The 25,760-nt window shown below is 34.6% G+C and overlaps 1 protein-coding gene across 1 annotated transcript in view; it reads left to right on the top strand.

Annotated features, from left to right (window-relative positions):
- Positions 1–23,341, top strand: part of Cdh9 (cadherin 9) — a 129,834-nt gene extending 106,493 nt beyond the window's left edge. Inside the window, exons 8-12 of the mRNA XM_028876156.2 lie at positions 15,598–15,734; positions 16,197–16,318; positions 17,248–17,365; positions 17,691–17,942; positions 21,944–23,341. Of these exons, the coding sequence (XP_028731989.1) occupies positions 15,598–15,734; positions 16,197–16,318; positions 17,248–17,365; positions 17,691–17,942; positions 21,944–22,431 (1,117 nt within the window). The 3' untranslated portion in view covers positions 22,432–23,341. The remainder of the gene's footprint in view (positions 1–15,597; positions 15,735–16,196; positions 16,319–17,247; positions 17,366–17,690; positions 17,943–21,943) is intronic.
- The last annotated feature ends 2,419 nt before the right edge of the window (positions 23,342–25,760 follow it).

Here is a 25,760-nt window from a genome sequence, read left to right as displayed (position 1 = left end):
AATGTTCTGGGTCTCTTCTTCTTTCTTGATCTGCTGCTAAAAGAGCATCTAACAATGCATTGCTCTATGAGTATAGTATAATATCAATGGAGGTCATTTTATTGATACTATTTTTTTTAGATGGGTAGTGTTTGGTTTTACCCTAGGTTTCTGGGCTATTTAGTCTCTAGTTAGTTACCCTACAAGTGTCAGTTATGGGTTCCACCTCAAAGAGTGGGCCTTTAGTAAAAACAGACTTTGTTTGCCTACTTCCACAAGCCCTGTTCCCCCATCCCTAGCATGTTTTGCAGACAAGATGGATTGTAGGTCAGAGGTTTTGTGACCGTGTTGGTGTTTGAATTTCTCTTGTGGTAGCATACAGAGTAGCTTCTCCCACCAAAGACACTAGAACATAAGAGTGAAGGCTCCATGTAAACACCAGCTCTACTTCACCATGTACAGTGAGGTGTGTGAGTATTGTTCTCAGCAGAGAGGCCCCACTATAGTTTACAGAGAGCAATCCACTGTCTTTGCAATGGCCTGGATTGTTTGGGGATTTCCATGGGACTCCCTTTTCCGACAATTTAATTGAACGAAACCTAGTCCCACCACAGGAAACCTTGTTTGCTAACAATGAATGGCCCGTTGAGACTCTGTGTCACCCAATATTAGCAAACATTATAGGATCACCTTTATCTAGCTTAGAAAGTTTCCAGTATACTATGCTCCGTAGCATCCCTCTAATGTCCTTCAATTCCAGACATCTCTCCCTCTACATCTACCCTTCAACATCTGATTCTCCTTCTCCTATCCCCATCCACTCCAAGTCCTCCCTGGAAATTTATTCTATTTTACCCTCCTGGAGAAATCATTGTGTTGCCCCTTGACCTTTCCTTTACACCAAACCTCTCTGGGTTTATGGATTGTACCTTAGTTGTCATTTAGTTAACAGCTAACATACACTTATAAATGAACACATACCATATTTCTTTTTGGGTTATCTTATTCAGGATGATTTTTTTCTAGTTCTAGTCATTTGTCTGCAAATTTCATGATATCATTTTTTTTTTTTTTTTCGAGACAGGGTTTCTCTGTGTAGCTTTGCGCCTTTCCTGGAACTCGCTTTGGAGACCAGGCTGGCCTCGAACTCACAGAGATCTGCCTGGCTCTGCCTCCCGAGTGCTGGGATTAAAGGCGTGCGCCACCACCGCCCAGCTCATTTTTTTTTTTTTAAAGTTAAGTAATACTCCATTGTGTAAATATACCACATTTTCTTTATCTGTTCTTTTGTTGAGCAGCAAGTACAGGACATACACTGGATGGACAAGGACCTCTGCCTATATGAAACTTTTAGATTAGCATTTTTATGAGATTCCTGAGTGGGATAACAAGTGCATCCCTGATTCTTGTGTCTGCTTTTGTGACTTGAAAAGAGTCAACTTATTGGGCTTCTGTGTCCAACTTCGATATGATGGTTTACTTATTGTATTTTTTTTTCATATTTGGTTATCATCTCTTGGAAGCTTGTTATTTTCTAATGAGAGACAGAAAGGGAGTAGATCTGGAGGGGAGATGTGGTGGGAGGAACTGGGAGGAAAAGAGGGGGAGCAGACTACACTTGGAAGGCAATATATGAGAAAAGAACATATATTTATTTTTTAATTTATTTTTCTCTCATATATTACATCCTGACTGCAATTTTCCCTCACTCCTCCTCTACCAGCACACCCCTCTAACCCCCCTCCCTGAATCTTCTCCTCTTCCATTTCCCTTCAGAAAAGGGCAAGCCTACCAGGGATGTCAACCAGACATATCATATCAAGTTGCAATAAGACTACACTTTCCCTCATATTAAGACTGGAAAAGGCAACCTGGTAAGAGAAAAGGGTCCCAAAAGCTAGCAAAGGAGTTGGAGACAGTCTTTGCTCCCACTATTATAAGTCCCACAAGAAGACCAAGCTATACAACCACATGCTGAGGGCCTAAGTCATTACCATGTGGGCTGATTGTCAACCCAGTCTCTATAGGCCGCTATGAGCCCAGTTTAGTTGATTGTATGGTTTTTCTTATGGTGTTCTTCACTCCTTGGGTTCCTATAATTCATAGATAAAAAATAGATACAAATAGATCTAGTCTCAATAAATGAAGAAAAATATGGAGAAAAAGAATTTGTATGAATTAGAACTACTATTTAAAAATAGTGTTACTTATTCCATTAATGTATCTGCATGATAATCAGTAGAAAAATTTATCAGCTACAGATACTTGGTTAAAAATTAAATGTTATCAACTTTTCCTTATGATTCAAATCCCCAATGTTTTTACTCCTATAGAATTGGCTTCAAATATTTCTGAAACTTTTTGACATTTTGAAGATGGAATCTGCATTTTTCTCAGCTGCTTAAACAATTAAAATCATATAATTTTAAGCTACTTCAAATATTAGTGTCAATTCCAACTTATAATTAATTTAATTGTCAGTAGATTCTGAACATCAAAGCAGTGATAAAATATCAGCATATAAATACCCATAGCCAATTTCATTTTTTTTTTTTTTTTGAGAGAAAGAGTGGGAGGGGAATTTGAGAGGCTTACAGGCTGTGGATCAGCTAAGCCAACGATGACTGCCTATTAATGGAAGGTCCAAGAATCCAATAATTATTCAGTCCACAAGGGTGGATGTCTCAGCTGTTCTTCAGCACACATGGGAATCCTGAAGAATTAGGACTTAATGCTACTGAATGAATCAACTTTCCAGTGAAGAGGGAGGGAAATCAGACAAATAACTAAAGCTTCCTTTTCCCACCTTCTTTATATAGGCAACCTCCAGAAAGTGTGGCTCAAATTAAAGGTGAATCTTCTCATTTCAAATAATTTAATTAAGAAAAATCCCTCACAGGTGAACCCAACCACTTGCATTTTAGTTAATTTCAGATACAATCAATACTAGCCATCACAATCCAACTCTTGTCTATGTGACACAAATCGTACCTCCTTATTTCATGCTTAATTTCCAAGTGAAAAATAACAACCAGGTTTAATTTAATCTAATATGGTATAACTATCCCACATACAACTTCAAAAGCAATATATATTTAACAATGTCATAATTATGTTTAACATCATATAACTACTCCTTGTACAACCACAAATGCATTATAAATTTTATAATAGGTGGTAATGTTTCTTCGAGACATTCTTTTATTATCTCAGTCTTAAATATGATAACCACTGATATTTCTCTTCATTGGTGCTACATTACACAATACAAAACATCGTTAAAAATCTGCATAAATACATTCTCAATAAAATATGACAGAAATAGTAATGTCAATTATAATCCCTTTTTCTATAACTGGTCATGGGGCCTTAGCTTATAATTATTACTACCTTCCTCTACTACCCATTCTGTATTTGCTTTATTCTCAACAAATACCTCAGCAGGTCTTGTTTCTACTCTTGGACAAGAGACCCATACCTCTATTGCTGAAAGATCTGTGCCCTTTGTCATCTTGACTGGATTAAATTCTTGTAGCTTCCCATTGACTTCAGTCACAAAGCATGGTAGCACCAAGAGGTGCTCTAAATGATCTCCTGCAATCCAGGTACAATCTTTTTTACCTCCATTGTGGAGAAAGAATCCAGTTTCCCCTTGGTTATATGGATCAAACACCCTCCTAACCCTGTAATTTATGTCTTAGCCTGCTGGTTTAACAACATCAGAAGCCCAAAGTGGCTAGGGGGAATTCTGTGCTTCCGGTTCAGTGGAATGGTAGAAGTGCTTCTCCTCATACCTTGACATAAAATTCTCTATACCAGTAAAACTTAAGGTCACAATAACAGGAAGCAAAACAGTTTTAGAATGGGTAATTTGGGGCATGAGTGGAAGTCTTCTCTTATCCACACATTGATTTCTGGACCCATGACTCCTGCCTATGGGGGGAAAACACATACCATATATTGAACATTGATTCAAAGAATATACCACCCTTTGGAGAACACTGCCTCAGTTCCCCAGACTGCTTCCACTTAATTGGCATTGTAATTGTCTTCAAAAGGCCATCCTACCTTTCTATTAGCCTGGTTCAAGATGGTATGAAACATGATAATACCAGTGGATTCCACAATTGTGGGACCACTGAGCGGAGATGCTAGATTTAATATAGAAGCTTGCACAGTTTTTTTTTTAAAAGGTCTCAAAACTTTCTTTGAATGGTTGGATGAAATATTAAAAAACGGCCCACAGAAAATGAGTTGGAGATGCCTGATAGTCCTTGGCTTAGAATTAATGAAGAGAGGTTAAGGCTCAGAAAAAATTGCAATTCTAAAGTAAATCCAAGGTAAAGCCTAATCCTCCAATATGGGAAGGCCCAGAAGACATGCCCTTAGCTAACCATATAAAACACAAAATGATGAGAGGACCACAAGCACATTTGATATCTTTGTTGTCAGGTATTTCCTTGTTCCAGACCTTAGGGTCAAAGATATTGCTGCTCAGTTGGATGCATTAAACTCAATTGGGTGCTATGCATCATGGGTCAGGTAGGTGTACTAAATTGCCAAGGGACAGGTGGTCATAGTTATTGTAATGTAAATCATAGGTAAAGCAATGTTCACCACAGGTAAAGTGATCTTGATGGAGTCATGACTCATATGGCTCTTTGGTACTAGATAACCAATCAAGGTGCTTCCAGGCATGAAGATAAAAGGCACACTGCATTTTTATTTGATCTATGTAAGCAGAAACATTCTCAAACAAATTAAAGAAAGGCTACATTGGTTCTTGGCAAAAGGGAAATTCAATCCTGTGTACTACTTTTCAGAATGGAGCCAAATTGCAGAACTGAAATTCCTTGAATGAAGGGATGGCCAGGTTCTCCTGAGAAAGGATCTAGATAAAATAGCTGGAGTTTTACTATTAGCCTTTCTCCAGTCCTTCCCCAGAGAGACCTATGACCTTTCACAAGGATAATTGTACACTGGGGAAAAGGAAATCGTAGGATTTTCTGGGTTTTTTTTTTTTTTTGGAGGTTGTGTATGTGGTGTGTGTGTGTGTGTGTGTGTGTGTGTGTAGGATACTGAATTTGAAGTGAATCTGATTCCTGGAGACCCATTTAAAATAGGGGCTTTAAGAGTTAATGTAATTAATGGAGTTTTGTATGGCATCTGATTCATAGTAGATGCAATGGGTATCTAAACAAATACTGTGGTTATCTCCCCAGTCCTGAAATGTATAAATATACTTAGAAGTCGGCAGAATTCCCATATTGGCTCCTGTCGTGTGACCTGAGGGATATTCTATTTGGAAAGGCTAAATGAACGCCTTTTGAATTACCCTGCCAGAAAAGAAAAAAGTGAATCAAAAACAACCATGTTCCTGGAGGTACAGCAGAAATCAGTGTGCCCATCAAGGACTTGGAAGAGGCAGGGTGGTGGTTTCCACTACATCCCCTTTTCACTCTCCTGCCTGGCCAAGGCAGCAGGCAGATTGATCATGAATAATGACAACTACCTATAAAAATATCAATCAAGTACTGACTTCAATACTTGTAGGTGCTGTAACAGAAGTGGCGTTGTAACTTGAGCAGATTAACACATCTTCTGGTATATGATATATAGCTATTGATTTAGCAAATGCTTTTTCTCTGCTTCTGGCCATAAAGACCACCAGAAGCAATTTTCTTTCAGTTGGTAAGGCCAGCAATATGCCTTTATAGTTTTACCCCAAGGATACATTAACTATCTTACCGTGTCTCATAACTTAGTTTGACACAATCTTGATAATATGTCCCTTTCATAAAATATCACAATGACCCACTATATTGATGAGATAATGCTGGCTGACCAAGTGAACAGGAAAGAGCGACACTTTGAAGTTGGTAACACATATGCATATCAGAGTATGGATAATTAATCTAACCAAATGTAAAAGTATTTTTTCTTTCTTTCTTTTTAATAGATTCTTGTCTTCTACCATGCATTCTGGCCACATTTTTCTATCCTTCTCTTTCTCCTAGCTCCACCCCCATACCTTCCCTCTTTCCTAGATCCACTCCCCCTCCATTTCCTCTTCATAAAGAGGAGGCCTACAATAGACTACAGCCAGACAGGATAAAACAAGATACAATAAGACAAGACAAAAGCCCTTATATTGATACTGGGCAAGGCAATCCAATGGGGAAAGTGTCATTAAATCAGGCAAAAGAGTCAGAGATACACCCAATCTCACTGTTGAGAGTTCCACAAGAACACCAAGCTATCAACCGTAACATATACTCAGAGGACCTGATACAGTCTCAAATAGGTCCTGTGTTTGCCATGCATGTACCTATAGCCTCATGAAATATGACCCATGATGGTTCTGTATGTTATGTAGGCACCACCCAAAAGTGAACAACTATAGTCTTTTTCTGAAACAACTCTGACAGACACTGGCAAAAGGGAATCTGCACAGTGGGCAGACCTTCTGGGAGTATACATGGTCATATGTTTTGTTTGGATGAAGAAATGGCAAGAAATGTGTGATTGTTCACTGATTCATGGACTATAGCCAAAGGATTGCCTGGATGATCAGGGAATTTGAAAATGCTTGATTGTAAGTTAATTTGAAAGACATCTGGGAAAGAAATATATGGATAGATCTCTCCAAATGGGTGAAAAATGTGAAGATACTTGTGTCTATGTAAATGTTCATCAAAAGGTGACTTCAGCAGAGGAGGGGACCAATAACAAATTAGTTGAGATTACCTGTTTCTCAAAAGTCAGCATCTATATGATCTACTTTACAGTCTTGTGACCTACAAATATGCCTATATAAATGCACACACACACACACACACACACACACACCACATTCTATTTATATCTCACATAAGAAAGAACACATGAAGTGTTTGTCATTTTAAGTCTGGAATATTTTGCTCAACAAAATGCCTTTTAGTTGAATCAATTTTTGTGCAAATGTCATGAGCAGCAAAAAACTTAGTAGCAGCATAAAATTCCATGTTTTATGTGTACCACATCTTCACTACCCATTTATCTGCTTATGGTCATCTACAGTAGTGTCATATTCTGTCTATTATTAGTAGTGCAGATATAAGCATGAGTTTGAAAGTATCTCTGTCTATGTTGATTAAGAATACTTTGAGTATACACCCAGGAATAATGGGTCATATGATAGTTCTGTTTTACTTGGTTCTTTATACAGATTTTTATAATCTTTATAAGGATTTTTCATTACATTTAATGACACATATGGATGTGTCTATGTTTGTGTATGCACTCATGTTTTATATGCCCTGTGAAGTCAGAAGATCCCTTAGAGCTAGAATAATAAGCATTTATAAGCCCTTTAACTTTGGTCCTATGAAAGAAATCTGGGTCCTCTGCAAAAGTTGTATGCACTCTTAGCTGATGAGCCATTTCTCCAGTGCCTATTTAAATTTTATCTTTAGGAACCTCCGTATTGACTTCTATAAATGTTGTACTGGCCATTTTCCCACCGGCAATGTGATAGGGACTGTATTTTCCCACACCATCAGCATTTGCTGTGATTTTTTCTTCTATTTTTGATTAGTTGTTATTATCAGTTATGTAAGTTATTGACCAGTTTTAGATTAATTGGAATGAAAAGGAAAACTTCTGTCTTTGAGAAATGTATGACACAGTACCTATCACAGATTATTTTACTGTGAAAATATGTATTACCTAAATATACAGTCTATACACCTGTATGCTTTAAAGCAAAACTTCTTATATAACACGAAGAGCTAATTTCACTGTGATCAATATAAATGTGCTTATAGCATCATGTACAAAACAGTGAAATGTTTAGAAAAATATGTATATGTACACATATATGCAACAACAATTAATGGAAAAGAAGCCATGAATTGGAAATAGAACTAGTAGGAATATGTGGGAAGTTTTGAAGGGATGAAAGAACTTTTCTCCCTTCACATGGTGCGATTGTATTATAATATCAAAGAGCAAAGAAAGAAACAATAAAAAATGATGATCTTTATTTTATTCAAGTGATTATATGTCTTGGGACATCGCTCTATTGAGTGGAAATTTTTTGAAAACTAAAAATAAACTTAAAGCTGCTTTATTTTTTAAAATGTATATATATATATATATATATATATATATATATATCCATTTTTGTTTTGACCTGAACTCATAAGTGTAAATATATGTGTGCGTATATATACATGAAACCTGATAGGGGTATTTACAAAGTCAGAAATAAGAAGATTAAGAAGTTGAATGCATGATAGCTCCTGCAGAGTTATGTGGTTTTATTTTCAGGACCCACATGGCAGCTCACAACCATCCATAATCTCCATTTTGGGGATCTGATACCCCATTCTGTCCTCAGTAGGCACCACACACACACACATGGTGCAGAGATATACATGCTAACAAAACATATATACATAAAATATAAAATATTTAAAAAGTGTTCTGTACATTTTCCCTTTTCTTCAGTTTTTAGCATGCCATTTTCATTCAACTTATCAGTATCCACTGTTTTTAAGGTAGGTGTTCTCATAATGGTGTCTTCAAACACTTAAGATCTTTTCCCTCTGGATAGCTTTTGTCAACTTCTGAAACTAAAAGTCAATTTTTGTGATGTCCTTCTTCTTACCTTTTATTGTGCCCACTGTTTATGGTACAGATCTTATACTTATTATGTATAATGAAGGATAATACAACTTTTAAAAGATTATTCTCCATTAGAATGTTATGAATCATCTTATTGTTGGCCCTTTGAACTTTACTAATTTTGAATAAGATCACATCCGAAAATTACCATGTGTCCTTATTTATCTACTGCATTTCCATGCTGGAATTTTGCAAAATGCCACAAGAGGTACTGATTGCTCTTCTAGGTCCCCCAAACTGTGTGTTTATTCAAATCAGAAATCTCATTGCACTCTTTTATTTCAAAATTCCTTTTGGAAGAAACTTCTGCACCTTGTCAATGAGTTATGTACACCCAACAAAATTCATGTTCTGTTAGTTGCATTGCTGTGATTTCATGACATTTCAGTCAATTAAAATATTTTGTCTCGCCGGGCGGTGGTGGCGCACGCCTTTAATCCCAGCACTCGGGAGGCAGAGCCAGGCGGATCTCTGTGAGTTCGAGGCCAACCTGGGCTACCAAGTGAGCTCCAGGAAAGGTGCAAAGCTACGCAGAGAAACCCTGTCTCGAAAAACAAAACAAAACAAAACAAAAAATTTGTCTCTTTTCCCATACAATAAATTAATGTTATTGTACTCTTGCTCTGAACCAGAAGTTGTTTAAAATGATTTTTTCTGTGTACAGTCTCAGTTTATAATATGTTAAAATTACATAATTATAATATGTAGTGATGGTTATAACTATGTTAGTTATAGTAATTGTTATGACATAGAATAACAAAATAAAATACATATTTTTATGTTATTTGTGTGGCTCATGTGTTTTTGTTCACATCTGTGAACATGTATACAAGGTGCCCACAAAGGCCAGAAGAAGTTGTTGGATGCCCTGGATTTGGGATTATTGACACTGTGAGGCACTATGTGGGTACTAGAAAATGAACCTCAGTCCTCTGAAAGATAGATAGCCAGGGCTCTTAACTTCTGAGCCATCTTTCTAGACCCAGAAAAATTTTTATTTCTGTTAGTATTTAACAGCTTCCTTGAAGTATAACTGACCTACTATAAAGTGGACAAATTTAAAAAAAAATATGAATTGTTAAATATTATCATATTTTGAGAAGTGAAAACATCGCCACAGTCATGATCATCTTTTTATCCTAAAAATTTTGTTCTTTTTTTATCAGATATTATTAGGCATTGTTTTATCATTACATATGTGTGTTTGTGTGTGTGTATGTATGTATGTTCCCATATATCTGCATCATATTCACATACAGTTTCATGTTCCCCATCTTTCTTTTGTAAACCAGAAGTCCAATTAGTGTTGTTCATATGTATGAGCATTGTTTAGACCCACGCCCACTAGAACATCCTACCAGGGACCACACACTTAAACACAGATGACTCTGCCTCCTTCAGAAGTCATCAAAATCTGATGCCTCTGGAACTTCATCTCCAGTTCATACAAATATGTCAACTGGGTTGATCTTCTGCATACCCTGCATAGACAACCACAGCGGCTGTGAGTTCATGTGTGCTATGACCTGGTCATGTCCAAAAGACAGTTGTGTATCAGTGTTTGTTCTTATAATCTTATAATCACCCTTTCTTCCTTGATATTCTCTGAGCCACTGGGAGAGGGAAGGTGATGCTGCATTCAGGACTGAATCCCATTCAGCTGTCACTTACTTTCTGCACTTTGGTCAGGAGGATGTCTATAACCACTGTTGTGTGACCAGCAGTATGAAATGGCCACTGTCATTCCAAAAAGAGGCTTAATGTTTCTTTTTTAGCGCCTCTTTTTCACCTTTCTCTGAGTATAGACAAATACTTAAGCAAAATTTTGCTTGCCTCTTATTAATACATGTAAATTACAACTTTTTCTTGAAAAATATATACCTACTATGCATCTGTATACATTCATCTGTATAAAATGAATTCATTTTATGATGAGCTTGAGAACTGTTTCTCTTGGGGAGATATAGTAATGTTAGGAAAGATCTCTACCACAGACAACTGAGTGGTATTCCCACATAAAAATATCACAAGTTGCATATTTATTCATTTTTATTGGCATCTTTAAATGTTTTATTTCTTAAACATTAACATATATTTATACTTACCTGCATTCACAAGCAAAATTTCTTGGTTTGAACATTGTTTGAATTGGCTATTAACAATTAGAAAAGTACAATAAGTTGAATCCTCCCATCTACCTGAGAGAAGCTGGAAAAATTATGCTTGGTTATATTCTTATTTTCTGTATTATAAAAATTTGCTTTGATCAGAGGTTCTAAAAGTGTAGGTCATGTACCTTTTGTGATTTTGGACCATTCTTTCCCAGGGTCTCCTAAGGCCACCCAAACACATATCTTAATGGTAGCAAAATTTCAATTATGAAGTAACAATGAAAATATTTTATAGTTTGTTGTCACCACAATATGAAGAACTGTATTAAAGGATTGCAGCATTAGGAAGGTTGAGAAACACTGCTTTGGAGGAAATAATATTTATAGTAAACTAAAAAATATGTGATTTTCCACCTAATCATTATAGCTGTAATTTTTACTTCTCTATTAAATGCTAGTTTTCAATAAAATAATGTAGATTTCTGCTACATTCTAAACAATTAATTCATTATTAATACATTTATATTGTTAATCATGATTTGCAATCTCTAAATGTGTTCATAATTTTTTCTGTATTACAATGCACCATAATATGTTTAATACATTATTCATGAACCTTCATAATTTTTGAATATTTGCATATGTCTTTCCTAAATATGGTAACATCCTGAGGATACAATTTGAAAGGGATATTTTTGGTTTAAAAGATTGACAGTATAGTAAGAGTTCACCTTTCTTCACTGTATAGAATGATGCCAGACATAATTTTAAGTTTCCAGTTCTTCTCCAAATTCAGGTTTGGGATTAGGAGATGAGACGTAATTTCACCGAAATTTTCAAGAATTATGATGTTCTATCCATTATATCACCAAACCTGCGAACATATAAAGCTGTACCTGGAAATACAATGAAAAGGCAGCAAAATCTATTACAATGCAAAATAGAATGAGACCATCTTTAGATATGCAATGATAGTGGGAAGATAAATCAGCAATAAATAAACAAGGATTAAAGAAGTATGTTCTAAAGAAGTATCCCCCAAAAGAGAAAGGATAAAATCAGCATGACAAACACATTCTAAAGGAAAACTTGGCGAACTGCTTTTCATCGACCACACAGAAAATCTGTTTATCAAAACTATTAGCTTGGACAGTCACCCAAGGCAGCCAGCTGTTTCTGACATTTCTCACATTTTTTGGAAGTCACTTGCTTGCATTTGCTGCTTACTTAGGCAATATTATTTCCTTCTTGGGTCTCTGAGGGAGTTGAAGACCAGATAATTATAGTTATAGTTTTCCTTGTTAACAAATTTAGAAAAGAAATTCACTAAAGATGTGTAAAGTGTATAAGTTTGAAAGACATCAAAGATAGCTTGGGGTTGGTAATACAAGTTAGGATATAAAGTGAATTAGGTTTAAAAAAAAAAAGAAAACTATTAGCTTAAATACAAATGCCACCTTCCATATGAAATTGCTGCCACAGTTCACAGCTGTTGCCACCTCTGTTACTATGGATCTCTCAAATTATAAGGTTGCTTATAATTTTTTTGCATTTTGAAAGAACATCTTGCCTCACTTCACACCTATTTTATGTTCAACATTTTTAAAGTTCAAAGATTTTTTTTAGAAGAAATTCAGTTGCTTTCAAATAAAAGTAGCAAAACAAATTTATTGGCAAGGGATTGAGTTAAGCTTCAGTAAATGATACATGGTCCAACTTAGCTGTACTGAATCCATGGGAACATCAATACATGGAGGACTTCTCAGATTTCATTTTACTGTGCTGTGAAAAAAAATCTATCCAGATATGGTGGTGGAACCCTTAACCCTGAGACACAGACAGCCATCGTATGAGGATCACCACTATGAGGACATTTTGGACTACATAGAAGGTATTTGCGTAGCCAGGGATGCATGGAGACACTCTATATCTGTAAATAATAATACTAGTCTGAAATTAAACTTATAAATCTCTGTAAATTGCTTTTATTATTTTCTTGTGAAACTATAGTTTCATTATATAGTAAGCATCCATTTTAACAATGAAAGTAACATTTTCACTGCATATATTTGTAAGAAACATATTTCTTGAAAAAATTAGCTTAGGAAGAAGAAAGTAAATTCATATTCTGGCTACACTGACCTAGTCATTGATAAGATGACCTACAATGAAACACAATAAAACAACCCTTAGTTGTTTTATGCATGATTGGGGTATCTATTTAGATGTGTCTTAGGAAAAAACAGGAATTTTAATGTATTTAATGTTTTATTACACAACATTAAATTTTAAAAATGTAAATTTTGAGCTCAGATTCTACAAGTGAATTATTCTGTGAACTTCTTGATTTTTATACGTCAACCATATATGTGGTTCGTTTCTCTGCAGGAGCATCCCCACAAAAGTTTAGGTCAGTGGTCTGTTTCAAATAATTGTTCAAAATTCAATGATGAAAAGTCAATAAAATAGTATTGATTTTATAAACCAATTTCAAGGACACCGAAATGACTTCTTTGTTAAGTGTTTAACACATTTTTTTTCTGTTCATTTGCAGTAATTCAATGTATTTCTTTTTAATTGGTAACTCAGAATGTTATTATTAATTCAACAATTCTGTGTTGAAAAGAGAACATAGATGCTGTGCAAAAGACATTATCTCGGGACTTTAATAAATCATGGGACATCATTTTGATGAGGGCAATGTTTAGATATAGACCAGGAAGTTTGCACTCTTGATGATAAAAAGTTAGCATATGACTAAATTGTCAAAGTGATTCTCCTCCATGAATCCATAACCTGAAAAGCATTGCCATTCAATGTTAAACTGAAGTGGAGGTCTGGCATGTGCTCAGAACTGCTTTTGATCCCCCATAAACTACAAGTGTGTCAATTCGTGACTTTTGTAATATTAGAATTGTTCTTTATTATTTCTTTCACAAGAGAGCCCTTATATTAATCTCCAGGGGAAAGCTATTGGGAACAAAAGGGTTTCTCTCTCTTTTTTTTCTTTATGACCTTTATTACAAGCAGTGGAGAAAGTTACAAGACCTTTTTTGACAGAATTAGATAATGGTTAGCTATTAGCCTGTCCTACCAAGGAAGAGACAAGTTGCAGGTCAGTGTTGTGAATTGCACTTTATTCAATATATTGTTATATTATTTTGATATAACATATAATAATATAATATTATTATATTATTTAGTGCTCCTCACAGAAATGGTTTTAATCTATCAAGTTATTGTAATACCACCTGATAAAATTAAGGGAGTCACAGAAAATTTGGGAAAAAATTAATACAACCAGTTTTAGATAATGCTATCATTCTTTAAAGGTCATAATATTTGTGACTGAGATGATTCATGCATTCTTGAGAAGTGAGGACTTTCTAGGTCTAGAGGTACACTTGTAGTTCTAGAACTTAGAGATAAGAGTTAGAAATATAGGAATCTCATGGTCTGCCTTAGCTACACAGAGAGTTCAAGGCAAACCCAAGCTCCATGAGACTGTCTCAAAACCACACGAAAACAAAACAAAATGAACAAAGCAAATAAACGAATATGCAACTATGTAATTTTTTTAACCTTTTTTTTCCCTCAGATGAAGCTATTCAGATTTCTAAAAGGCTCAAAAACTATTATGAGGCAATAACAAAAAACACTGAGATAATTTAATTACTTTATAATTTATAGTCAAAATAAATTTAACAAGTATTCTCATACATTGCATTAAACTGGCAAAATTCAATTCAAGAATTGAATTTACTGATATGAAGAGATACCTTAATGGTTAAGATCACTCTTCCTCCAGAGGACCTGGGTTTGGTTCTTAGCATCAACCTGGAGGCTTTTAATTTCCAGTAACTCCTGTACCTAGGGATCTAGAACCCTCTTCGGGCCTCCACAATTGCCAAGCATGCATGCAGTACATTAACATACATGCACATAATTTTTTAAAATAAAATCCTTAAAAGAACTGAATTTACTTCTAGTTTCTGTACAATTTTATACTTCCTATAACAATATCCATGGTCACACATATATTATGACAAAAACCCAAACAACTGCACTATTGCCTGTCTGTGACTTCAGTGCCAGGATTACTGAAGATAAGGGAGGAGAACTTCAAGTTGGATGTCAAGCTGGGCTGTGTACACAGACATGCCTCAAAAAATAATCCTAATATTTTTAAGGTGAAGTCAGCAAGACCAGGTATTAAAGGATGGTCTGGTCTAAATAGTGAGTAGTCATCCTCAGCTACTTGAAATCCTGTCTGAAAACAAACCACAAAGAAGAAAATAAAAATGAAAAATAAACAAAAGATAACTACAATAAAATATATAGTACTTCATAAGCAGACCACAAGTTCTTTTAAGTGTCTTAAAGAGACAGGTAGAAATATGAGCAGTGCACTTGGTGATGGTTACATGGTTCCTTCTTTCTTGTTCCTTCTTTTTCCATCCACACTATAATTATTTTTCATATACTGTTATTGACTATCATGTTTAATATGACTGTTTATTATATAACAACCTTAATACTGTGTTGTGATAAAATAAGTAAATCAAAAAGCACTTAATACTTTACCTAAGGCTTATACAACTACCCATGAATATAAGTAATGGCTCCAAACACACTCACAAAAATGGTGGTCACAATGGAACAATTAGAGCTCCAAACTATTTCCATAATGATCCCATTGGAATAAAAATGCAGAAAAGGTGGCATCACTTTACAAGTCATTTTTTCCTATCAATATGAGGATTTATTATAACGTTAGGAAATAGAGAAAAATGTAGTTGATTTCAGAGAGGTCTGAAATTACGGATCTTTTTCCTCTCAGATACTCTGTTGACCGGCATACTGATATGGACCGTGTTTTCAGTATTCACTCAGAAAATGGCTCTATCTTCACTCTGAAGCCCCTGGACAGGGAATCATCCCCTTGGCACAATATCACAATTACAGCCACAGAGATTAGTAAGTTGGGGGTATACCCAGATAAGTATGTTTCACCAAAGTAGTAAGTAAATGACAAAAAATAGTCTTTTGTGAAATTATTGTAATACTGTCAATATCTAAGAAAAGAATGTATCAGAGGATGTTAGTACTTTGTTTTTGTTTAAAGGTAACAAATAGTTTATTTTAAATGTTTTATTTTTTTTTACAAGTAGTAATAGATTTGAATTGCATCTAGCCTCATAAAAATCATACATGAGCTTGTAGATGTTGTCAATTTCACTTTCTTATCCTCCATTATATTTTCCTTTTTTTATTATGCTTTATTTTGGACCAAGTAATAAAGGTGAGATATTTGCCAGCCATTCAAATGAGCTAGAGAATATAGGGAATTGATCAGTCACTAAATTACTAATGCTGAATGTGGTTTTACAGCTTCCTTTATAAATGGCGTTGAAACTTTACATGAAGTTTCTGTTGCAGATAACCCAAAACAAAGTAGCCAAATTCCTGTCTTCATCAGAATTCTTGATATAAATGATCATGCTCCGGAATTTGCCATGTACTATGAAACATTTGTTTGTGAAAATGCAAAATCTGGGCAGGTAAATAAAATTATAAACTTTATAAACACATCTTTGGTAAGGCATGCTTTGCTTGCATGACATTTTGTTGTACTGTTATTATATTTCATTTATGTACACTTACCAAAGAACTCACAATGATATTTACAATATAACTTTCAAAAACAGTTTTTAACATGAATATAGAAAAAAATTTATTTATAGCAGGTCCAAATTCTCTCACACTGAATTATAATTTAGCCGGTATTGAGTTATATTTACTAATGTTTTAAGAATATATTTTAAATAAACATTGATATGCTTTCAATATTTCTATTTTAATATCGAGTTGTAATTGTTTCCTTGTTCATGTTTTGCTACATTTAGTACCACAGAAGTATGGTTCAATCTAATTATTTTCTGTGACTGTACAATTTCAATTTTATTATATTTTAATACCAAATTTTGCTTTTTTGAGGGGCTCATTCTATGTTTTCTTCCTTCACATTTTCTAGTGAAGCAACAAGATCATAATCAAGTACATATAAAACAGTGTGAGAGATTAGGGTTTTAGAAAAATGTCAAAACAGATTATTAATTGAATTAATCATTTTCCATTAAAGTGGAATGTTTGAGTCCATCCCTACCAGGAAATAGAAAATGATTCACTAAAGTACCCAATAAACTATTTTGGAGATTATTTTCCTTATTGACTAAATGTTATCTTAGGTTAAATTAAAACAATAGCTCCATAAAACACCTTTGATGTGTTTTTCTGAAAATTGTATATATATATACATATATGTATATATATACGTGTGTGTGTGTTCAAATTATAAATTATTAGTTAAATCAAAAATATAAACAGCAGCATCACCCCAGCAAATCATAGCTATTTAAAATATCTTGAATAAACTAAGCTTTGCTTCTATTTTGTCAGATTTAAATTAATGAATATATTTCGATTTCAGTTGATTCAAACAATAAGTGTCATGGACAAAGATGACCCTCCCCGAGGACACAAGTTCTTCTTTGAGCCAGTGCCAGAATTTCCTCTCAACCCAAACTTCACAATTGTAGACAATAAAGGTAAAACACATCTATAAAAAGCTATAAAGTGTCAATTATTAAGGTGAAGAATCAAAATTGAACATGCAACAAGGCCTTGTGGCTTCTTCTCTCATTCCTGCACCTTGGAAGTGATCTCAGGAACATCAAGGAACTCAAGGACATTCTCTAGATAAGGGGTTGAGGCTAGCCCGGGCTACATGAGAGCATATCTCAATAATCCACAGAAAGTAAGAATGTGGGAAGGGACCAGAAGAAAGGAGGGAAAGGAGAGAGGGAAATGTGTATGAAGTTTTTTTTTGTTTGTTTGTTTTTTTCTAACCATCTTTTTTTTTTTTCTCTTCAGATAATACAGCAGGAATCATAACTCGAAAAGATGGGTACAGTCGCACCAAAATGAACACCTACCTCCTGCCAGTTTTAATCTTTGACAATGATTACCCTATTCAAAGCAGCACTGGCACACTCACTATCCGCGTGTGTGCGTGTGATAAGCAAGGAAACATGCAGTCCTGCAACGCCGAGGCCCTGATGCTTGCTGCCGGCCTGAGCACAGGAGCCCTCATTGCGATCCTGCTTTGCGTCCTCATCCTGCTCAGTAAGCTACATGGCTTTCCATCCTCCTCGCTCCCAGGTCTTCTTCTCCATTGCCCAGGCATTGTGCATGAAATCTTACATATTTAACACTTTACTGAAATTATTCGTAATGAATAAAGTATACCCCCCCCCCGTTTTTGTTTGTGGGAGGAAGGACTAGTTGTCTACAGTAGCAAAAAAAAAAAAAAAAAAAAAAAAAAAAAAAAAAAAAAAAAAAAAAAAAAAAAAGGGTTACAATCATAGCATGAAGGCAATATGGCCACAGATTTTGACTTGATTGGATGATTTATTTGATCCAATCAAATCTGTTCAACGGCTAAAAGCAGGTCCAACCCTTTCCTTGTGAGGATGCATGCCTGTGCTCACTTCTATACAGGTCACACGCACAAACATACAGTCATGTGTGGAGCCCTGAGGTCAATATCAGGTACCGTTATCCACTGCTTTCCACCTTGTTTGTTGACACTGGATAGCTCACAAAACCTGGATCTCACAGATTTACTAGCTGGTTAGTGGAGCTCTGGGTTTCTCCTCAAGCTCCTATTATCAGAACTACAGAACTCTATCATCATATTGGGCATTGTGTATGTCTGCTGAGGGTCTGAACTAATGACCTCTTCTTGTTAAGCAAGCTACTTATCCATTGAGATGTCTCCCCAACTCCCAACTGGCATTTCTAAAATACATTTATTGGCATAGTCACATAAATCTTTCTACCCTAAAAATCTCTATTCTAATCTCAAAACTAAGCGTATTTCACATTTTAAAATGTTTTTACTAACTATAAATTATATAGGAATATTTCAGGCATTAATGTAACCACATTAAGATACCCAGGGAAAACTATTATAAAATACACACACACAAACACACACACACACACACACACACAACCTCTGCTTTTGAAATGTCATTGTGAGAGGGTAATCACAGATGCTCCACTCAGTATTTTTCAAATCAAATCATATTTCTGATAGAATACATTTTATCTAAGCACACACTAACACAGCAATGATTTAATTCAATTAAACAGTTGTTTCACTGTAAAACACTCCAAAAAATTATGTCTATAAAATACTCTTCCAAAAATTTTGCACTTAGGGCAGGAGAGCTCGCCAAGTTTATGTGCTAACGTGCATGTATTCTGGCTTCTTTTCACTATAAATCCTTTCGAGTTCCCTGGATAAAATCCTTTTGGCCAGATATCTTTGTAGAACTTCACTAGGGGTTTTACAGAAGTGAATGGAAAACATTTGTTTCATTTAGTATCACCTAGCTTTTTAGGAGAGAAAGAGAGAGGGGGGGGAGGGAGGGAGGGGAGGAGGGAGGGAGGGAGGGAGGGAGGGAGGGAGGGAGGGACGGTGGTTTTGCACTTAAGACACTATGTTTGTCCAATCCACAGCTTATTAATACTTGATTTTGGAAATAAAATTTATGGCAAGAATTTTGTAAATTTTGACCAGAGATCCCTCTGGTACTATGATGAATCTTAAGGATTTAATTATTATAAAATCTTAATTTAGAAAAATGTTGTGAGCGTAGCTCAGGGATAAGGCATTTTAGCATTATGAGGCCCTAGGTTTAATTCTAGATTTTATGCAAAACAAAACAAAAATAAGCAATAAAATCTGCCTAATGGTAAAAGAATGTCTAGACAAATTAAAGAAAACTTATAAAGATTAAAAAATACCTGCCAAAATGATAATGCTATACAAAGTGTCTATGATTTCTTTTGTTTTTCTTCTCAGTTAAACAATACTTAATTAGGAACATAATATTCATCACAAAAATAAATAGTATGCTCTAATTATAGATTAGTAGAAATAGTGATGCCTTTTCCTATCTAATTGCTTGAATTGCATTACTGTACAGCAAATGTTTAATTTTTACCCAATAAGTGGAGCAGACATTTCTTATCAAGCAGAGCAGAGAGGAAAATAGATATGAATGGCTCAAAGATCCACTTATGTAAAGTATAGTTCATTCATACCTAGGGAAGCCTAAGATATGTTTACTTATCTATTTTTTATTTAAAACATATATGGAACAAAATCCATTCATTCAATTTTAAATTGCAAATTAACTGTTTTTCTAGAACATGACTCATTCTCAGTGAATTTTCGAACTTTAAAACAGTAATGCTTTGTTTATTTTTAATACCTGCCAGATGTAACTGAGTAAAGGTTATAAGTCTCCAAACTCTTTTTATGTGGAATTTATCTTCAGTTAGTAATTGACCTGGAGATGAAAGACAGTTGTACAGTGTTTTCCTATCATGCTCAAAACCCAACACTACAAAGCAAATAATACAGCATAAAAAAATTAAATCAGAGTATAACAAAAGCGATGAAAAATTTGTAGATATTTTTGTGTGTGTTATTTTTCAAGGAAATATGCTCTTCATCTCCCGTTTCTTCTATCCTTGGAGACAAGATCTCACTAGGCAGCCCAGGCTGAGTCTTAGTGCTTGAGGCTTTAAATGCTAGAATTACAAATGTGCATAATTAAGACCGGCTCAGAAATAATTTTGGTAAAACATTGGACTTCTAAAAATGTAGTTTTCAATTTTTTTCTTCTGTTTAAATAAATTTGTGAGAAATTTTCCCGAATTTTTTTAATTAAAATGTTCTTACACTATATTTTTATCATATTCTGATTTAGTTCTTATTTTTATTTTTTAAATAGGATTGATTGTTTTTCATATAATTATTAATTATATTAATAATTTTATTATTATTTAAATTAATTATTAATTCATAATTAGGGAATCATATTTATTTTTACTTTTTTGAAAGCATTTTAAAGGACCTGAGGAGATGACTTAGTTGGTAAAATGTTTTTCATGAAATACTCAGGACAAGAATCAGAAAAACATCACTCAAGAAAAATTCTGGGAGTATGTGAGCCCATCCTTAATCTCTACTGCCTTAAGGGCAAGAGTGTGGTGGGAGACATGAAGGCCAGCCAGTCTAACCAATTAGTGATTTTACAGTTTAGTAAGAGATCCTAACTCACAAAGTATTGTAAAGAGTGATTAAGGAATATCCCAATACTAACCTGCAGACTCTGCACACCCACACATGCACACTTGCATATACACATAAATAAATATACATATGTATAGAATGAACCCTATTGTATAAACATTAGGAAAATGTTTTAAATTTAACTGCATTTCTGTAATGAGAAAGCTATAATTTTACTATATATGGAAGTTTTTTAATTACATCCATAGAAGAGGACACAAATTAAAAAAATAGAATAACATGTAAATTTTAAAAATTCTAATTTTAGTCCCAAATTTTTATTTTAACTTTGTGATTTATCAATGGTCTCAATAAGAAAAATCCAATCTTAGCTGCCCTATGAGTGACTACAAGTTAAACTTTATTTGAAGTTTAAATTTATAATTAGGTTTTAGAATTGCCCTTCAGATTTTCCAGAAAAAATTCAAAACCATAGCAATAAATAAATTTAGATAAATTTTTGCTTAATATTTAATATGATAAAATAATTACTCATGAATATTATATATCTGTGTGTATATGTGTGAAATAAATATATGTATAGATAAATGTATTTATTCATTTATATGCATCTATATGAGAGACCATTTACATACATAACCCTTAATTTTTACTGGTGACAATGACTGAATCATTAATTATTTTCTTAAATTTGAGAAAAATGTGCATTCAATGAAAATAAGATTTCAGTCAATCTTAGTTGACCAATGCAATAATTCGTAAATAATATTTTTTCAGTACCAATGGTCCACAGGTTTTGAAATGTAAATTAACAAGGCTCTAATATCTTCCATTTTTCAAAATTTTTGTTTTACTGTTTTTATTATATTTTAAATCATGCAGTGTTTTCTTTTGTTTTTCCAATTGGATAGTTACCCCCATGTCTCCAGATGATCATCTAAGCTTCACATACACTAGAATTATGTCTATTATCTCTCATCATGAATCTTACTATCCCTTCATCTCTCATCAATAGCTCTAATAGTGCTGTTTGCTGCATTGAAGAGGCAACGAAAGAAGGAGCCTCTGATCATTTCAAAGGATGACGTCCGGGACAATATTGTGACCTATAATGATGAAGGTGGTGGAGAGGAAGATACCCAGGCTTTTGACATTGGCACATTAAGGAACCCGGAAGCAAGAGAAGACAGTAAACTCAGAAGAGATGTCATGCCTGAAACTATTTTTCAGATAAGAAGGACTGTACCCCTCTGGGAAAATATTGATGTACAGGATTTTATCCACCGGAGATTAAAAGAAAACGACTCAGACCCAAGTGCACCTCCTTACGACTCCCTGGCCACTTATGCCTATGAAGGGAATGATTCTGTAGCCAATTCGCTCAGCTCCTTAGAATCTCTCACAGCTGACTGTAACCAGGATTATGATTACCTTAGCGACTGGGGGCCTCGGTTCAAAAAACTCGCAGATATGTATGGTGGTGATGAGAGTGACCGGGATTGAGTCCTGTATGACTTGAACAACTAGTGGAAATACTCTTTGATACCAGATTGAGTGGCCTGTATTATCCTTTTTTTGGAGGAAATTTTTGAAAATCAACTCCAAACAATACATAAGTGTTGTCTTAGTAAGGTTTGCTTAATCAGTAAGTTTCTGTGAATGAGTATGAATGACATAGATTTTAAAACAGTAATAACAACCTTTCACCCTCTTTGCCTAATGAGCTTGGAAAATATATCACATTAATAATCAATAAAAAATCTTGAAAGGCTTTTTGTGCCTTGTCTTAGTATAGGGAATTTATAAATGTTTTATTAACTGATTGCCAGTCACATATACTATTAAATTAAATATTGTGCAACTGCTTTGTAAATTAATATGAAAGAAAATATACCTAATGAGATTAGAAGTGACTATTACTGCCATATTTATTTAGTTGAAAGATGTCTTTGTGTTAATTCACTCATATTTTTATAAATGTATATTTATATTTTTGTATTTTTATGAAATAAACTAATATTTATAAAAATAAATTTCATTTTACTTAATTCCTTGGAGCAGCTGATCTCACAACAGAAGTGTTTTATCTCTCTGAGTGTAAAACACGATTTACTCAGGGAAAAGCAGCTGAGAAGTCACTGCAGAAGACACGGATGTCATCTGAGAGAGCTCTAGGGATGAACTGTGCTGTGAATTGTTCTTCCTCTGTTTTGATTGTTTGACTGTTTATTGAACTAATGATGTCTACTCATAGATAGAATATAACATCAATTTGGAATACACAGTATTATCTATACGGTTATGGACAATAAACTAAGTTTTTGCAAGATTTATCAAACCATGCATTGTATTTGAATAAGTGGAGTCTAAATCAAAGATGCTGCAGAGAAAAGAAAGAACCCCAAATCATTTTGTAAATAATTATTTTAAATAGAAATGATAATTGTGTGTGTGTGTGTGTGTGTGTGTGTGTGTGTGTGTGTGTGTGTGTGTGTTTGGTCTAGAAATTCAATGAATACATTTCTCAGTTCTCAGTAACATATTAAAAATGTATATTAATCTCTACAATTTCAAACTGGACAAAATCCTAGTACTGAGAAGCAGACATGAACAGAATGCCAAACCCATATCTGAGGAGCTATTTGCTAGGACACCTGCTAGGAACAGGAAAATCTGTTTTCTTCAAAGGAGTGTTACTGAGTATACCAACCACATTCAAGAGTAGAACTCATGTCCAGGATAGTAAGTCAGTACAAAACAAGTCTATGTATTTTTCTTATGCTTTTGGTTTTATTTTGTTTAGTTTGGTTTTGATGCTTTTTTTCTTACTTATTAATTTGGAGGTTTTTTTGTTTGACTCGTTATTTTGTTCTGATTTTTTGCTTTTGTTTTTCTAAGAGAATGAGAAAGAACAGGAAGTTGGTGAAATAAGAAAGTAGAAAGAATATGGGAGGGTTTGGAGAGGGGAAGCAGGGGGAGAGTACTAAAAGAGACTCCTGGAAAGCGGGAGCATTTGGGGGTCAGGTAAAAACCTGGCACAAGGTAATCTACAAGGATGACCCCAGATAAGACTCCTAGCAATAGAGGATACATAGTCTGAATTGTCAATGTCCGATGACCATGCAAGACCTCAAGTGCAGGGACTGTGAAACCAACCTGCCCACAAAGCTTTTGACCTACAATCTGTCCCGCCTATGAGACGTTCACGGATTTGTGCCTAGACCAATTTTCATCAGAGTCTTCATCTAGCAACTGATGGAAACAGATGCAGAGACCCAGGGGCAAACATTAGGCAGAGTTTGGGGAATCCTGCCAAAAGGAGGGGGAAATGATTATAGGAGCCAGAGGGGTTAAGGATGCCAGAAGAAAATTCACAGAATTGACTAACCTGGTATCAAAGTGGGCCACAGAAACTGAACCAACTTTCTAGGAGCCTATAAGGAACTGACCTAGGACATCTACATATTTGTTACAGATGTATAGCTTAATTTTCTTATGGGACTCCTAACAGAGGGAACATGGGCTGTCTCCAATGCTTCTACTGGCTCTGGGGACCCTGCTCCTCATATGGGTCGCCTTGCCCAGCCTTAATACATGGGGAGGAGTTTAGTATTACTGCAATTTGATATTCTGTGTTTTCTTGCTACTCAGGAGGGACTCGCCCTTTCCTAAACAGAAATAGAGGATGAGTGTATTGGGGGTGGTAATATAGGAAGTGTGGGCAGAGGGACTTGGAGGAGACAAGGGAGGGGAAACTGCAAGCTAGGTATACAACAAATTTATATATATATATATATATATATATATATATATATATATATATATATAATTTTAAAATGAAATAAAATGTATACCAAGAAACAACAATATATGTTTAGTAATAATTTTGTCCAGAACACTAAAGTACATATCATTTGAGAAAAAGATGTGTGGCAGTATGATGGTTAACTAGTGATTAGAATTGTCTTTAAAAAGAAGACGGGTACTTAAAACCTTAGTAAAGAAATGAGATGAATCAGAACATTTATCTGTATAGGAAAGACACCCAGGCTGCTGCTGGTCCTTCTTACACTTGAGTATCAAACCAAAATAACCATTCGCAGGATATTTCTTTCCTGAGTCAAGAATTGCCCACCTTTTTAAAATGGTCACATTGTAAGTAACACATGTCATGTTTCACATGGAATAAATTCAATTTTGGCTAGCATGTGACTAGGAGTTTTTAATTTATCAAATACTCACAATATTATAAACAAGTACTTAAGGATTATTAGGATGCTAATTTTGGAAAGGTTTTAAGATGACTCATTGCATCAGCAAGAGATAATAATTACTAAATGTTTAATTTAATACAATGAAAAACATTGTATTTGACCTCTAAAAAGTATTTAAATCTTTCTATTTATTAGAAATGTTCAGAACCAGAGAGAAACTTTCTCCTTGTTTTAGGTTAGAAGTTTTCATTTTTAATTGAATGTATGTTTCGTCATTATGAGACATCTTCCAGAATGGATTGGGCAAAAACTAGAGAAGGATGTTTCAGTGAAATGACATAATAAGAAAATTGTTTTATTTTTTGCTCATTAGACTAAATGATACGTAAAAGGTGTAAATGTGTTTGCCTTGGTTGCATGCCATAGCTGTTTGAAAGAGAGATCATGGAGTGGGACAAAGATGGAGGAAGTGATAGGTATTTATCTTACTGGGGATTACTGGGCTCAAGAATCAGTTTTTAAGAAATTGTTTTCTTCTGTACTTTATCATTTTGCTTTCTCCCTTAACTAATGTTTTAGCAAATAATGAGTCAGCACGTAATATACAGTGACTTCATA

The sequence above is a fragment of the Peromyscus leucopus genome, chromosome 11 (genome assembly GCF_004664715.2).
Source record: "Peromyscus leucopus breed LL Stock chromosome 11, UCI_PerLeu_2.1, whole genome shotgun sequence".
Taxonomy (NCBI): domain Eukaryota; kingdom Metazoa; phylum Chordata; class Mammalia; order Rodentia; family Cricetidae; genus Peromyscus; species Peromyscus leucopus.
Note: the sequence above shows the minus strand (reverse complement) of the source record. Positions and strands in the feature narration are given on the sequence as shown.